At 44.3% G+C, this 16,998-nt stretch overlaps 1 protein-coding gene across 1 annotated transcript in view; it reads left to right on the top strand.

Moving 5' to 3' along the window:
• Positions 1 to 16,998, top strand: part of INPP5J (inositol polyphosphate-5-phosphatase J) — a 93,851-nt gene that overhangs the window by 54,710 nt on the left and 22,143 nt on the right. The window contains exons 6-8 of the mRNA XM_069214657.1: positions 1,555 to 1,730; positions 5,207 to 5,318; positions 15,659 to 15,768. Coding sequence (XP_069070758.1) covers positions 1,555 to 1,730; positions 5,207 to 5,318; positions 15,659 to 15,768 — 398 coding nt within the window. The remainder of the gene's footprint in view (positions 1 to 1,554; positions 1,731 to 5,206; positions 5,319 to 15,658; positions 15,769 to 16,998) is intronic.

Raw genomic sequence — 16,998 nt, 5'->3', positions numbered from 1 at the left:
AGGCAGGCAGAAAAAAAAAAATCCCAGGGATATTTACTCTTAGTTTCTCGGATGTGTAATATATTTCCTTATGTTGGGCTGCTTTGTGGTGACAAAACTATCCTAGAGTTCATTGCACCAGAAATTAAGACGATAGACCCATAAATCACCTCTGTGGAGGATACTCCCGGCACTTAATTCCACCCCTGGCCTTTCCTGGTTAGCCTGCTAAGATTCAAAGTAAAACCCCTGCCCAAAGCCTCAATTTGGTCCAGGCCCCCATGTAGTGTGCACCTCCTGAAAGACTGAGAGAACACCTGTTCTGGAAACGTAGGATGCTACAAAGTTCAATGGAAATCAAGCTGTCATGCATTGGCAGCCATCTGGTCGTTCTCTTCTCTCTTCTTGTTTTTTGTGTTTCTAGATATTTGAAGTAGCAGATGGCAGGTTCTACTACCCTTAAGTTAAGCAAGGTGTGTGATCCCAGACAGACCTGTATACCTTTTGGCAGTGCTCAGCTGAGCTCAGGCAATATGTTTGTAATAACATATCTGCAGTAAACATAAACATTGTTGGTAAATGTAATTTGAATCTTTTCTGGTCTCTTGACATATATGCTTCATATTTAGTTTGAGCATCTGCTATGGATAAAAAGTTAGACATTAAGGGGCATATTTAATTTAAGAAAAGTGGTGCTGCACACCCCTTTTATTGCGCCCCTTAGCACCCCCCCACCGCCACCATGTGTGCGCCGTATTTAAATACGGCTCACTGTGGCGGGGGTTAGTGGACAAGAGCGTTTTTTATTTTTTTTAATGCTATTGATGTACTCTCCAGGTATTACCAAAATGTTGGCGCTACTCCTGCAGAATACATAGGGGCCCATTGTATTTAATGGCATGCCTCCTTTTAATGCATGCTCTGAGCATTAAAACTGCCGAAAAAAATGACGCAAGGAAATCTGGTAGAATTCCTTGCGCCATTTTTTGGTCCCCCTGAGTGGGGTACGCCCCCTTTGCATGCATTATGCCTGGCGCAGGCATAATATTGCGCAAAGGGTTACAAAGTGGTGCAATGTATGCATTGCTTCACTTTGTAAATATGGTGCAGCGGTTTTGGCCTTCTGACGCCACATTAGCGTAAACAAATGACGCTAATGCGGCGTTAGAATGGCGCTATGGGCTTTTAAATATGCCCCTAAATGTCACTTAGCAGTACAAGAATCCTGAAGCACAGCCTCTGAAAAAACATGCAATTCTGAATCTACAAGTTACAGTTTAAGGTAAGAGAAAACTATTTCCTTCAGTCCTGCACCTCTTATCGGCACTTTGCAACTGCATAGGATTCTTGGGTACAGGGTACTGACATCTGCCTAACAGATATATCAACATTTAGAACAGAAAATACCCATGCTTTTAAATAGAGCACACGTGGCTCTGCTTTTTACAGCTACTGCAGATGTCATGTTACCAGTAGTCCTGAGCAAAAAGGGTCAAAAAGATGGATTACCTTACAGAAAGGTTCAATGCAGAATGCCACTTTGAACATCATATGCTTTTTCTGTCTTTTACACAGGGCAATAAGGGCGGGGTCAGTGTGCGTATGTCTCTATTTGGTCATATGGTGTGCTTCCTGAATTGCCATTTACCAGCTCACATGGAGAACTCAGAGCAACGAATGGAAAATTTTGAGAGCATCCTTCAGCTACAGCAGTTTGAAGGTCCCTTGGCCAGTGGTGTCCTTGACCACGAGTAGGTAACTTATGTCTCCTTACCCACTTCTGCTCGCCTATACATATGCATGATCTCATGCTCATACCTCCTGGCTCTCATCCTCCCTCACTGATTGCCATCTTTCTGCTCCACCATCTTAACCCATAAACACTATTTTCACCCTCACTACCTAGCCCTTTCAGTTTGCTTCTATCTGAGACACATTCGCAAGTAAGTGAAAAATGAAATTCTCTTTATCCGGTCTTGCATCATCAAAAAGAAAGATTGCCCAGTGGTTCTTTATTGATGCTGCTTTGTTGGGGTTTGCAGCGTACTGAGAAATCCTTTACTAGCATGCCCCATTTAAATCAAAACAATAAAATAGGTATTGCGAAGCAGAGTTCACTCTGCTATATTTTCTATCCTGTCCATAGCCTAGCCTGTGTGGTATTCCAAACTCTTCCTTCAACGCGAGTTTCACCCTAGTGTTCATTGAACTATTCATATTTAATCCATGGTGAGGCTTTGAGAAACCTGCTTGCGTTAGAGGTGCACCCTCATTATTGAGAATCAATGAAATAGATGTGCCACTACCTTGATGCTTCTACTTCTACTTCTCAATTGCAACTACTGACAATTCCACTAGTAATAATTAGATAAACAGGTGGGTAAGAGTAAGGGTTAGTGTTAGTCTAAGGAGTATTGTTAGGAGTAGGGTTTGGATAAGTAGTAGAGTTAGTTTTAGACTAGGGGCAGAGATGTGGTTTGAATTAGGTTTTGGATTGGAATAAGAGACAACTAAGCTTTAGGTTTAGGATTAGGGCAAGTGATTAGGGCAAGAGGTAATGTTAGAGTTAGGGTTAGAATTAGGTTTCTTTGGATAAGGAGGCCTTTTTTAGGTTTAGCCTTAGAGTATAACTTAGGGTTAGGCTTTATTCTAGACTTAGGGTAAAGCTAATGTGTAGGATTCGATTTGGTGTTAGATACTGGGTTAGAGTAAAATTGGTTTTTAGGCCTTAACAATAGGCATTTTGAGAGATCTTTTTCTAGCTCAGTCCCCCTCTGGGCCTTGTTCACTCCTGTCTTATACTATGACTTAACACACATCATGTACTTTCCTCTTATACTTGAGAACCTCAGAGGCATGATTAGAAATCACTTGCATGAACCACCCTCCCTGTTCGGCTTTACATTTTTCCATCCCTAGATCACAACACAAAAGACATGTTATTCAGACACTACCTGTTGCAGGCCTCTTCAGTATCTCTACCAGAACCAGTGCTGTCTAAACTGCACATTATGCTTTCGGTGAGGTCTCACCAAGGTATGTGCAGTAACTCCGGTTACTTCTGCGTGTGAATGCCTTCCCTGCCTATGTTTTGCATCATTCTCAAAGTTTTGCTTGGCATACTTTTTGCACCGTGTACCCTTGAATTGATAGCCAGCCACATTTGATTGCCTATTGATTCCAGGGTATGTGATTCCTCTCCAACGTGGCCCTATAATGTCTCCATTGACATATATTGTGGGTCCCAAAGGATGCCTTGGAATCTGACTGCCCCCATTCTCTGCTTGCTACTTTTCCATTTCTAAATCTATTTAAATCTCTCCCACCCCCTCCTCCTGATTGAGTAATCGGTTCTGGCATACATCATCCTGGCATTTTCAATTATATGTACACCTTCCACTCTGGTGCAGCTGTGGGGAGCTCATGTCTTAGTATCTTGCCATTAATTTCACAGAAATTGCTAAAATGACAACACGTGTTGCCTAATTAGGTACAGTAGCTTTCAATCACCCCTAATTGGACAACGTTTTTTCTGAAATTCTAATGGAAATTGAGTCAAGCTGATGGGAGTGAGAGAGGGTGTTTCATTGTAATTACTCGGCTTCATCAATGCATTTTGCCCCACCACTGTCTAGTTTCCTAAATTTGGGCTGTAAGGACTTCTATGCAGACAGTGAAGAGCCATAGTGCAAGACGCTACTATGCTTGTTCACATGGCTGACCACCTCTTTACACAGCGTGTTCTCATTTTGTTAACAACCTGCTGAAAAACATGTAAATCAGTTTGTCAGGTTTTGGTCAAGCCTGACCCAATCAATGATAGCATTCAGAGCAGAGAAGCAGCCATCGACCATGTTTTACTATCAACCCCACAAGCAAGCATTGTTAGCAAGCCCAACCCTCTGCAAGGGTCTTTAGGACCTTCCACAAGCACATTTAGAAAGATAGGCGTTTTACTTATCACCCTAACAGTCTACCAAAGGATATTATTCCTCTACAAAAGCAAACCCACAGATTATTTTAGCAGACCTTAGAAGACCTCCAGCCTACCTTGTAGCCTGGTTTCAGCCCTGCAGACCACTATCAGACTGTAAGCACCAACAGAGCAGATGATCCCTCCATCCCCAATAAAGAGCTATCCACACCTGAAAATAATATGGGATTTTGTGCGGAAGGTGTTTCCTTGACCAGGCAGCCAAAACGGTTCTGGTCAGACCAGGGTAGATGGCAACATTAATCATAATAGAACGTTCTTCTGAGACCCTCTGGTCTGCTTTGCTAGGCAACCAAGAGCCGGCTAAAACTGACCCAGAGACATAGACCCAGATTTAAGAAAGGTGGCACTTCATTACATGAAGCACCACTTTCCTTGCGCTCCCCTAACGCCACCCTGTGTGTGCCATAATAATGATACGATGCACCATGGATCACGTTAGGATCAATAGCGTCATAATTTCTGATGCTATTGTGGTACTTTGCAGGATTAGCACCAAAAATGTTTGTGCTAATCCTGCAAAGAACATAGAGGCCCATTATAAAAAATGGTGTGCCTCAATTTAACGCCTGCTCCGAGCGGGTGTTAAAAATGACACTAAAATTGGCGCAGTGGTATCTCAGAGATTCTACTGCGCCATTTTTCTGGGCCTGCTAATGGAGGAACGCCCCCCTGGCATACATTATGCCTGGCACCGGCATAATGTGTTGCAAGGGTTTACAAAGTGGCACAATGCGTGCATTGCACCACTTTTTAAATCTGATGCAGCATTTTTACCAACATTACGCCACAGTAGGTTAAAAAAAAATGATGCTAATGTGGCCCTTCTTAAATCTGGGCCGTAATGTACGAAATCTGCTCCCCTCTTGCACTGTTTAGTAGCGAGCCCCAAAAGTCGCTTGAACTGTCCCTTCACAGATAGGTTTTGGGCCAAGTGGGGACCCACTGAACACTTGTCTTTTCCTCTGTTCACCAGAAGGGCTGCATGAACATTATGCTTGGTGTAGGACTCGTATTGGCCACGTGTTGTGACTTAAGGCCGAGTAGCTGCCCATCCTACGTGAACCCACACTACCTACCTAGACACAGCCCCTGACGGAACCTTCCCTTTTACCTTCCTCACATCTCCTCATTCATGGAAAGACCTTGTGCTGAGTGAGCAGCAGGCATGGCGCTATAGGGCTATAACCTTGCCACTTCTCCATCCTCACCAATCTCCTTTTCTTCCTCCAGTGTCGTATTCTGGTTTGGGGACTTGAACTTTCGTATTGAGGACTTCGATATGCATTTTGTGAAATACGCCATCGATAACAACAAGTTGGGGTTACTCTGGGAGAAAGATCAGGTAAGATGACTGCCTCCTCTCCACAAATACTGGGCTCGTAGTTTTCTACATAATGAAACCACAGAATCATTTGTATGACTGCATCTATTCTGATGCTTTTTTAAACACAAGTGTACATGGATTCACATGTCTGTACGGTTTGAGCAGTCTCTCCCATATACACGACACGAAAACTCTACCCCCATATGCCACATTGCATTCACGCATTCTGCCCAACCGTACACCAGCATCTGACGCTTATGCAAAATATCCTCACTCCTTTTACTTCAATGTTACTCCTAGGAACAGCGACAACACATGATAACAGCACAACTCTGGGCCTTGCATGTGACATCAAAACACTATCTGCATGGGCCACATGTCAGATGTACACTCTTCTGTCTAAACCAATCTCACAGAGTAGAATGCTACCTGTCTACAAACACGCTTTAGCACCTCGTGATGGGTATGAAGTGCTTTAGAAATGCAACTACAGTACTATACAGTAAAGAGTAAAGATTACACTTCGATCATTCATAAAAAATCAGGAACAGGTAGCAGAGTTTGTATCCCATGAGCATACGGACCATGTGTGTCAATAAAACATTGATAGGTTTGGAGAGCATTGCTATAAACAGTGGTTAAGGTGAGGGCATGCTGGTAGAGGAACGGGGTGGGCGTACCCTCCTCTACACAGTGGCAGGATAAGTATGTGCACCTATAAAGTGCGGGATAAGTGCAGGTCCCTGGCGAAAGCTGCAGGATCCGGGTGTATTCGCAGGCAGAGGTGTAGGATTAAGCGATTAAGCACAAGCCTCTATGCACAGCTGTAGGATCAGTGTGTACTCCTGTACAGAGGTGTGTGATAAGCGCATGCCCTATACACAGCAGCAGAATTAGCAACTACTCAGGTAAAGAGGTGTGTGATAACCACATGCCCTATACACAGCCGCAGGATCAGCAACTACTCTGGTAAAGAGGTGTGTGAAAACCACATGCCCTGTACACAGCAGCAGGATTAGCAACTACTCCGGTAAAGAGGTGTGTGATAAGCGCATGCCCTATACACAGCCGCAGGATCAGCAACTACTCCGGTAAAGAGTTGTGTGATAAACGCATGCCCTATACACAGCTGCAGAATTAGCAACTACTTCAGTAAAGAGGTGTGTGATAAGCGCATGCCCTATACACAGCTGCAGGGTCAGCAACTACTCCGGTAAAGAGGTGTGTGATAAGCGCATGCCCTATACACAGCTGTAGGATCAGCAACTACTCTGGTAAAGAGGTGTGTGATAAGCACATGCCCTATACACAACTGCAGGATCAACAACTACTCCGGTAAAGAGGTGTGTGATAAGCGCATGCCCTATGCACAGCAGCAGAATTAGCAACTACTCCGGTAAAGAGGTGTGTGAAAAGCACATGCTCTATACACAGCTGTAGGATAAGCAACTACTCCGGTAAAGAGGTGTGTGATAAGTGCATGCCTCTTCACAGCAGCAGGATCAGCAGCTACTCCGGTAAAGAGGTGTGTGATAAGCACATGCCCTATACACAGCTGCAGGGTCAGCAACTACTCCGGTAAAGAGGTGTGTGATAAGCGCATGCCCTATACACAGCTGTAGGATCAGCAACTACTCTGGTAAAGAGGTGTGTGATAAGCGCATGCCCTATACACAACTGCAGGATCAACAACTACTCCGGTAAAGAGGTGTGTGATAAGCGCATGCCCTATGCACAGCAGCAGAATTAGCAACTACTCCGGTAAAGAGGTGTGTGAAAAGCACATGCCCTATACATAGCTGCAGAATTAGCCACTACTCGGGTAAAGAGGTGTGTGATAAGCACATGCCCTATACACAGCTGTAGGATCAGCATCTACTCCGGTAAAGAGGTGTGTGATAACCACATGCCCTGTACACAGCTGCAGGATCAGCATCTACTCCGGTAAAGAGGTGTGTGATAACCACATGCCCTATACACAGCCGCAGGATCAGCAACTACTCCGGTAAAGAGGTGTGTGATAAGCACATGCCCTATACACAGCCGCAGGATCAGCAACTACTCCGGTAAAGAGGTGTGTGATAAGCGCATGCCCTATACACAACTGCAGAATTAGCAACTACTCCGGTAAAGAGGTGTGTGAAAACCACATGCCCTGTACACAGCAGCAGGATTAGCAACTACTCCGGTAAAGAGGTGTGTGATAAGCACATGCCCTATACACAGCAGCAGGATTAGCAACTACTCCAGTAAAGAGGTGTGTGATAAGCGCATGCCCTATACACAACTGCAGAATTAGCAACTACTCCGGTAAAGAGGTGTGTGATAACCACATGCCCTATACACAGCCGCAGGATCAGCAACTACTCCGGTAAAGAGGTGTGTGATAAGCACATGCCCTATACAGAGCCGCAGGATCAGCAACTACTCCGGTAAAGAGGTGTGTGATAAGCGCATGCCCTATACACAACTGCAGAATTAGCAACTACTCCGGTAAAGAGGTGTGTGAAAACCACATGCCCTGTACACAGCAGCAGGATTAGCAACTACTCCGGTAAAGAGGTGTGTGATAAGCACATGCCCTATACACAGCAGCAGGATTAGCAACTACTCCAGTAAAGAGGTGTGTGATAAGCGCATGCCCTATACACAACTGCAGAATTAGCAACTACTCAGGTAAAGAGGTGTGTGATAACCACATGCCCTATACACAGCCGCAGGATCAGCAACTACTCCGGTAAAGAGGTGTGTGATAAGCACATGCCCTATACACAGCCGCAGGATCAGCAACTACTCCGGTAAAGAGGTGTGTGATAAGCGCATGCCCTATACACAACTGCAGAATTAGCAACTACTCCGGTAAAGAGGTGTGTGGTAAACGCATGTCCTATACACAGCTGCAGAATTAGCAACTACTCCAGTAAAGAGGTGTGTGATAAGCACATGCCCTATACACAGCTGCAGGATCACGATGTATTTGCATGTAGAGGTGTAAGATTGAGCACATGCTTCTTTGCACAGCTGTAGGATCGGAAGGCACTGCTGTACAGAGGTGCGTCATAAGCACATGCCCTATACATAGCTGCAGGATCAGAGTGTACTCCTGTACAGAGGTGCGTCATAAGCACATACCCTATTCATAGTTGCAGGATCAAAGTGTACTCCTGTACAGAGGTGCGTGATAAGTGCATGCTGTATACACAGCGGCAGGATCAGTGTGTACTCCTGTACAGAGGTGCGTCATAAGCACATGCCCTATACATAGCAGCAGGATCAGAATGTACTCCTGTACAGAGGTGCGTCATAAGCACATGCCCTATACACAGCTGCAGGATCAGGGTGCCAGATGTACAAAGGTTTTTTGAGGTTGCAAACGGCTGATTCTCAGTAGCGGGTTGTTTGAGACCGCGAAAATGCATTTTTTCATGTACCAAGCCCTATTTGTGATTCAGTAACCTATTACCAAATTGCGAATTGGGTGTGCAAGTCTGTATTAGAAAGAGGCATGTTTAGGGTGTCCATTCCTAATATCGAATAGCAGTGGTATGTGTGAATGCTTTGTGACCAAAATGAGGTCACTTAACATTCACAATTTACCTCCTGCTTCAATTATGTGGTAACCCATTTGTAAATGGGAAGGGGTCTCCGAGGGAACCCTTGCCCTTCGAAAATGTATGTAAAAATTTTTTTAAGAGCAGGCAGTGGTCCCATATGCCTCTGCCTACTCTTAAAAAATGAAAAGAAAACTTTGAAACGCATCCCGTTTTCTTTTAAGGAAAACGGGATGCATTTCAAAATAAAAAAAAAATTGCTTTATTGAAAAGCAATCACATACATGGTGGTAAGCTGACCCCAGCAGGCGACCAACCCTGGGATTTTTGCAATTCCCAATGGTTTGAAAACTGAGACCTACCCCATGAATATTAATGAGGTAGGTCTATTTATGACCCACTGGGAATCGCAGAAATTGTAAAGCACACTTTCCTACATGAGTGATTGAGATTACCAAATGGCGTCATTCGGTAGTCGCAAACTTGTCCCTACCTACATCTTGCCCACAGTGAACTCCCATACCGTGGTGTGTTTTTTATATATATATATATATATATATATATATATATATATATATATATATATATATATGCCCTATAGACAGCTGCAGGATCAGAGTATATTAATAAATAGATATGCAATACTATAGCTGCCACTTTGCACAGGTACAGGATCAGAGTGCCATGCACAAAGGTACAGGACCAGAGTGCCCCCTTTATATCGCGTGGTGACAGTGTGTTCCTGCAGGACAACAGTGTTAAACTGCAGAAGCTTCCCTAATATCAGTGTGTGGCCTCCCTAGCATGCCACAAACCTGCTCAATGTTAAGACTTTTCTGCCATGTAAAGTCATGACTTTACAGGGGTGACCGTCACACACAATAGACCTACACCAAGAACACATCTGATATCTGAGCTGTCCTTCCCACACCAGGGACCTGCTGCTGCAATTGCCCTTGGGGCTTGTGAGTAAAATTAACTGGCCACAGTCCAAACCAGCATTTAAATACCTCTATGGGAACAGGAAGCAAAGTTTTTATTACTTGCTTGGAGCTGCCATATTTCACCAACCTACCCGACTGGTTTTGAGTGCTTTGAACTGGTTCCACCTTTATTCCGTATTCACTCTTGTTATCATCCCAGGTGAAGTCAACTCGGGAGCGCCGGTTCAAACTGAGTCTCCAGTATGAGGATAGTGGGGATGTATTTCTATGCCGGCCTCTTTCACGTCACTCTTATTGCACTTATTCCCAAGGGCAGCCTCATGCACTTAAAGGGGGCGTGGCTTGATCTCCTAGGGTGAGTAGCAATCATGTGATTCCCTTTCGGTGAGATCCCAGGAGATCTTTTTTCTAGCTCCTCTTTACCGTTCTTACCAAGCCAGACAACCCAAGACAAGACCTAGACGCTTATCTGCAAGAGTATGCGATATTAACAAGCAGACTATGCTCAATAGTAGGTACTATCTAAAAATACTGGAGATTGCAGTATTCCTTTCGTCACTTACTCCCACAGTGCCACCATTTCATACATTTATGGAGTCTCACTACATCCCGCTTTACTGGCTCAAACTACTCTCAAAAGTGAATGTTTGCATATTCTACACCAGTGAACTCATCAGTTGTAATGTTGACATAACAGTTCACTTCTGTCAGATGTATAAATCAGTTGTCAGTGTGGTAAATATGTAGGGCCTTATTTAGAGTGTGGCGGTAAAGGTACTCCATTGCAATGGCGATGGAGTTCCTTTTCTGCCATTCTAAATATCTGCCCGCCTCATTTAGAGTCAGGTGGGCCTTCAGTAAGTCAGCGGCGGAGACGTCTCTGTCTCTGACATACATCGCCAGGCCGCTGGAGGTCTTGCCATTTGTCTACACGCCATATTTAGAGTGGGCGAATAAATGACAAGTTTTTTCTTTTGTAAATGCCATCCAAAACGTGGTAGTAAGTGAAAGTAAAAACATTTTAATGCCCCCGTACCATGGGAGAAACCCCCCACAACGAGAGGATCATAGTTTTTTTTATTTATAAATCCAAAACACCACTTTGGGATTTTCTTTTTGAAAATAAATAAATTGTGCTATATGCTGATGGATGCGTATGGCACACTTTCAATGCATTGACAGGAACTGCCGAGACAGGGGTTCCTGCCAGTATAAGAGATGTCTGATGGGGCAGCGGACATCTCTAAAGTTGGAATGCGATTACTCCCTCAGCGTGAACAAGTAACCGCACTCTAAATCAGTACCTTAGTTCAGTTCGAAGTTTTGATTTTTGCATGTATTGATTTATCTATTTTAGTTTAAACATGACTTTGAATATCCAGCATTACATTTTTGCTTGGACCATAAAGAAAATGAGAACAGTTATCGACTGGTCTTGCATAACATTGGCATCTCTATTGTTTATCTGACACATCTTTCATAGCCCTAACTACTCTTTCCCTGCTTCAGTACTGCTTTGGTTGCCACAGCCTTTTGTTCATTACCACGGCACATTATTCATTATCCCAATGCGTTTTTACCACCTCAAACTATCCTTTACTAACTGAGCTGTTCCATTCCTAGGGACCTTGTTCATTGCCCTAGCCCCTTGCTCTTTCATTGTCATCACGTCTCGGTCATTGTCTTGGCTTCTCCTTCAGTGATGAAGTCCCATTCTCATTATTTTGTTCTTGCTTTCATTGCCTAGGCCTCTCCTGCATTGCTTTGCCTTTTTGCACATTGCCCTGTAAGACCTCAGGCATTGCCCTGGTTCTTTATTCATTACCGCTTTTTCATTTAGATGGTTCCTTTTCCTTTTCTATAGACCTTCATTGCCTTGTTCCCTCTTTCACTTCTATAGTCCCCTTGTCTTTGCTGTGCTCTCTCTTTCATCATAATAGAGCACTTTTATTGGTGTAGGCCTTCTTTCGTTGCCCTACTCACACTTTCTTGCCCTTTTCCCTCTTTCATAACCGTAGTCCAGCTTTCACTGTCGTGGTTTCTCTTGTTCCTTCGCCTTGTTCATTGCATCTGCCCCTCATACAGTCAGTTATAGATGCACATTTATTCATTTTTAAAGTCAAAATCCTTTCTTGGTGGTTACCAAGGGCTACCTGCCTCAGCTTTCTTCATACACATGGTTTTCTCAGGTTGGAAAGTTCTTGCTACTGCAATCCTCTCGTGATATGGAGAAGGCATCGATATTCTTGAGTGTGGGTTCATGTGCCCTATAGATCAATAAAGAAAAAGCACTGGAAATATAGAAGAAAGAACTCCAGTTGCAGCTGTCAACTACTGGGAATAAGGAGAAAGCACTGGGAATACAATAAAAAGAGGTCTACTGATAAGGTCCTCCAGTGGAACCAGACAAGTGACTGTGACTCTGCAAAAAAAGAGTTCCAGGTTCAATTCCCCTCGAAATGGATCAGAAAAAGGCACTGAAAGTCTGGAAAGTAAACTTCCAGTTCGATCTGTCCTTCAATCAGATAAGGAGAAGCCACAAAGACTCCACAAGGGGCAGTCCCAGCTACGACAATCATTCAATGAGATCTGGAGAAAGACCCCAGAAGAGAGGGCTCCAGTAGTGGATGTATGATGGAACAACGTATGTGCCAACCACGCATGCCTGGACAACGCAGTCAGAACAACGGCCATGTTGTTTCCACGAATGCCTTTACCACGCATGCCTTTACAATGATTTTACGATTTTTCGTTGTAAAGGCATGCCTAGTAAAGGCACGTGTGGAACGGAATGCCTGGTTTTCGCATGCCACCCCTCCACCAGCCCTATAAACACAACAACCCGTCCCCCCCACCCACCCTAAAAACACAACTACCCCAACCTCCCCACCTGCCCTAAAAATACAACTACCCTGACCCCCCCAACTGCCCCTAAAAACTACCCCGATATTCCCACCCACCCTGAGCCCTAGAACCTACCCTGACCCCCCACCCTAAAAACTGACCCCACCCCAAAAATGAAACTACCCGGCCCCTACAAACAAAATTACACCTACCCCTGCACCTGCTCTAAAAATAAAACTACCCCGACCCTCCACCCACAAAATAAAAACTATCCTGACCCCCCAACCTGCCTTAAAAATACAACTACCCTGACCCCCCACCCACCCCAAAAAATAAAAGTACCCCAACATCCCACCCGCCCATAAAAACTACCCCGATACCCCCCCACCCACCCTGAGTCCTAAAACCATACCCCGACCCCCACCCGCCCTAAAAACTGACCCCCACCCCCAAAAAAAACTATCCGACACCTAAAAACAAAATAAAACTACCCTGGCCCCCCTCCACACCCTAAAAATAAAACTACCCTGACCCCCACCCACAAAATACAACTACCCCAACTGCCCTAAAAAAAACTACCCTGACACCCCTACCCGCCCCTAAAAACTACCCTGATACCACCCACCTACCCTGAGCCATAAAACATACCCCAACCCCCGACCCACCCTAAAGACAACCAACCCTCAAAAATAAAACTACCTCCCCCTAAAAACAAAATTACCGGACCCTCCCCACCCACCTTCAATACAAAATTACCCCAACCCCTCCACCCCCACCCCTAAAAACCCACCCCCACCTTCCCTAAATACAAAGATTACTCAGACTCCCCACCCCGCCCCTAAAAACAAGATTACCCCGACCCCCCCACCTGCACCATACAAACCATAGTACCCCAATCCCCCACCCTGCCTTAAAAACAAAACTACCTCAACATCGACCTCCTTAAAAAAAAAAAAAAAAACACCCTGACCCCTGACCCCTTAAAGCTACCCCAACCCTAAAAACTACCCCTAACCCTCCCCAGCCCCACTTACCTGACCGCATCCTACCCCAACCCCCCACCAGCCCCTAAAAACAAAATTACCCCGACCCCCACTCTGTCCCTAAAAACCCAACCCCCTACCTGCCCTAAATACAAAATTACCCCAAACCCCCACCCCTTAAAATCTGACCCCCACCTGCCCTAAATACAAAATTAACCCATCCCCACCCGCCCCTAAAAACCCGCCCTAAATACAAAATTACCCAAACACCTCATCCCCACCCCTAAAAACAGAATTAACCCGACCCCCCCACTCTGCCCTAAAAATAGAACTATCCTAAAAACTACCCCCATCCGCACTTACCTGACCACGTCGTCTACCGATGCTGACTCCCTTTTTCTCTGCCTTAACCATGCGTGTGCATTGCTCAGCACATGCGTGGTTAAGACAGAGAAAAAGGGAGTCATAAAGGTAAACTTGTGTTAACAACCTTGTTGTGGTTCCGGCGTCATTGTTCAAGACGTTTCCCAGTAGTAGCCGTCCTGTACATGAGTGAGGATAAAACAAATGCAGTTGAGAGGCCTCTTTTAGCCGAAGTCCCACTCTCAGCATCTTCTCACCACATCTGCTAGGCTTAACCTATTGCTTTAGAAATACAAGCAGCCCATAGAGAAAGAACATTAGCTGTACACCTTTTGGCCTCTCCACTTTCTAGCAACAGCAATTCTTCTGATGTTTGAGCAGTTATTTCGATGGATCACAGTGAGTTGTGCACCACAATGTTCAATGTTTCCTTCCAGTGACTTTCCACTAAAAGTAATCTTTCCTGCCTTTGGAATAACTTCTCTAGGAGGAAGTCGATTATGTATTAATTTATTTTTACAGCACAGGAAACACTTCCAAGTAATTGCAAACTATTTTTATAACTAATTAGTATAATCAAACCTTTCTCGCAGCAATTTACTCAGCGAATAAAGAGCTCAAAGTACAGTAAGAGTGAACGAGTTGTTAAACCATTGTTGAATGCCTTGCTGGAAAACTGGGTTTAGAGCTCATTGTTAATAAATAACAGAGAATGAGAAATGGTTTACAAAAACAGGAATAGTGGACTTCTAGGTTGCAGTTTCTGCTCAGTGCAGCCCATGTAAAGGCAAGCACGTAAGTGGACAGCTTATTATGGGACATAAATATATAGGCATAAAAATACATGATCCGGAATTTGGAGGTCCTCATACTGAGTGACCTCAAAGAAGAAAAAAATGGGACAAGCCTCAAAGATGTTACAGGTCTCCTGTTAGCCAAACTGTCTGTGGCACTCTTTATGTATTTGTTCTTTTAATTATTTTGCCGTTTTACATCATAGCAACGTGTATTATTTCAGACATTTCTACTAATGCAGTGATGTATATATTTGAGTAGTTATGCTACATGTGAGGTTAGTATGGTCAAGGTGGTTGTTTTGTCCTATGGCACAGTGATCTACTCAACCTGCACCTTACCTACAGTGTCCAGTATGTCCGAAATTGGGGCCAGATGTACGAAAGGATTTTACCCATTCTGTGTCTATGGGAAAAAGCTTTCGTACATATGGCCCTTGGTCTTTGGAGCAGGACCTCTGCTGATTTGCAAATGGTTGGGCTCTGTATCTAATCGTGCTGTGAAAGATTAAGGGATAGGCTTCAATGCGGCCCAGAGTAATTTTGAGTAACTGAAATTGATTAATCTATTCAACCCAACCTATCAATTTTTTGTTCTTATGTATATACGGGGGGGTGGGTTTTTCACATAAAAGCAACACACTGTTCAATCACATCGTCACGAAGACGTTAACAAGATTTAGTAACATGCTCTATGACTAACAGCACCTTATTATCCATCTTTAGTAGTTGATTACAATCCTTTCCTATAATGAACATGAACTGATGGATAGTTTCTTACCCTCCTTCGGGTTTGGCGTCCTTCCTCATTCCCTCTTTGCCAAGAAAGACGTATTGATGAATGCATCCCCCGTTAACCTTCTGTCTCTTTCCTCACAGCTGACCATGGCAAAAAGCACTGAGCACATACTAAAGGGCTTCTTGGAAGGTCCCCTAAAGTTTCCACCCACCTACAAGTTCGATGTTGGCACCAACAATTATGATACAAGGTACAGATGTGAAGATTTGTGTTATCAAATGTGTATATGTGGTTTTAAACAAGTTGCATGGTGGGATGGGGACCTGGGACACAGGAAAGCAGTCCTTAACCAAAGAGGATGCTCTGTGCAGGAGACACTGAGATGGGGTATTCTCAGATATGGTTAGCAATCGGTAATTTATAGCAAAGTCAAGAGGAGAGAAATGCGCTTTAAGCAGAAAGAAGTCAAACGCCATGTCGGTTCTAGGGTAATTCAAGAAGAGACGCCTGTCTACGGATTCCCAGAGACGTTTTAAGGCAAAGTGGGCTTTGGCCGATGGCCACAGCCTTTTGGGGGGCGCTGATAGAGCCAGCTCTGTTCTGCAGAGTCTTCCCATGATTACCTTGAATAATTCTTAAACATATTGTCTTAAATACTGTTTTCCTTGAACTATCCATAACAATGTTTCTTTTATCTCAAAACAGGACGTCACTTATGAGAATTGGGAAGGTGTCACAGAGAGTATTTTCTGTAGTATTAGCGAGAAGCTGCTGTGTTACCATCTTGAAACACACATATCCCTATCCCTGAATATTAGAGGGAAAGACATTTAGAATTTGGGCAAGTGTGACTGGGCGTTTTCAGTGGCCTTGCCAAAGAGGGCATGAAAGAGCTGAAATTTGGATCATGAACTCAAAACTATTCCAAACAGGTTCCCCAAATTATGTTTGCCGCACGGCCCCCCAAATCTTTATGATATCCCTGGGGCTTCTAATAGTTTGAGACAGGAGGGGTGGGTACCACTGCCAATTTTTAGAGTGGAAAAGTCCATGTATCAGCCCAGTTTCTATCTTGACCTTTAGGTACCAGAAATTGCTCAGAACTGGAAAATATTATATCTGTACAGCAACACCTTAACACACCTACTCAATGACAGTGAAGATGCAGTGACAGAGAGCTAGTCAATTCTGCTAGTGGATAACATGTGGGAGACGAGGCAACTAAAAGTTTCATGCGTCAGACCCCGTTCGGTGGGGATGGGCACAGGGCAGGCACAGGCTACTGGGCCTCAACCATGGTGTTTGGAGTTGTTTGCCTCTGGTGTTCTGATGCTCTGTGAACTGGGCCACATAACAGTTTCTATACTGAACTCAACAGGGTGGTGAGGGCGAACAGCGAAAGGCTTCTCAGAGTGATAGTTTGGGTAGAAAGACTAAGAACTCAACAAAGAAAAAGACATAATAACACACTATCCACATG

Source organism: Pleurodeles waltl, chromosome 11 (genome assembly GCF_031143425.1).
Source record: "Pleurodeles waltl isolate 20211129_DDA chromosome 11, aPleWal1.hap1.20221129, whole genome shotgun sequence".
Classification (NCBI taxonomy): domain Eukaryota; kingdom Metazoa; phylum Chordata; class Amphibia; order Caudata; family Salamandridae; genus Pleurodeles; species Pleurodeles waltl.
Note: the sequence above shows the minus strand (reverse complement) of the source record. Positions and strands in the feature narration are given on the sequence as shown.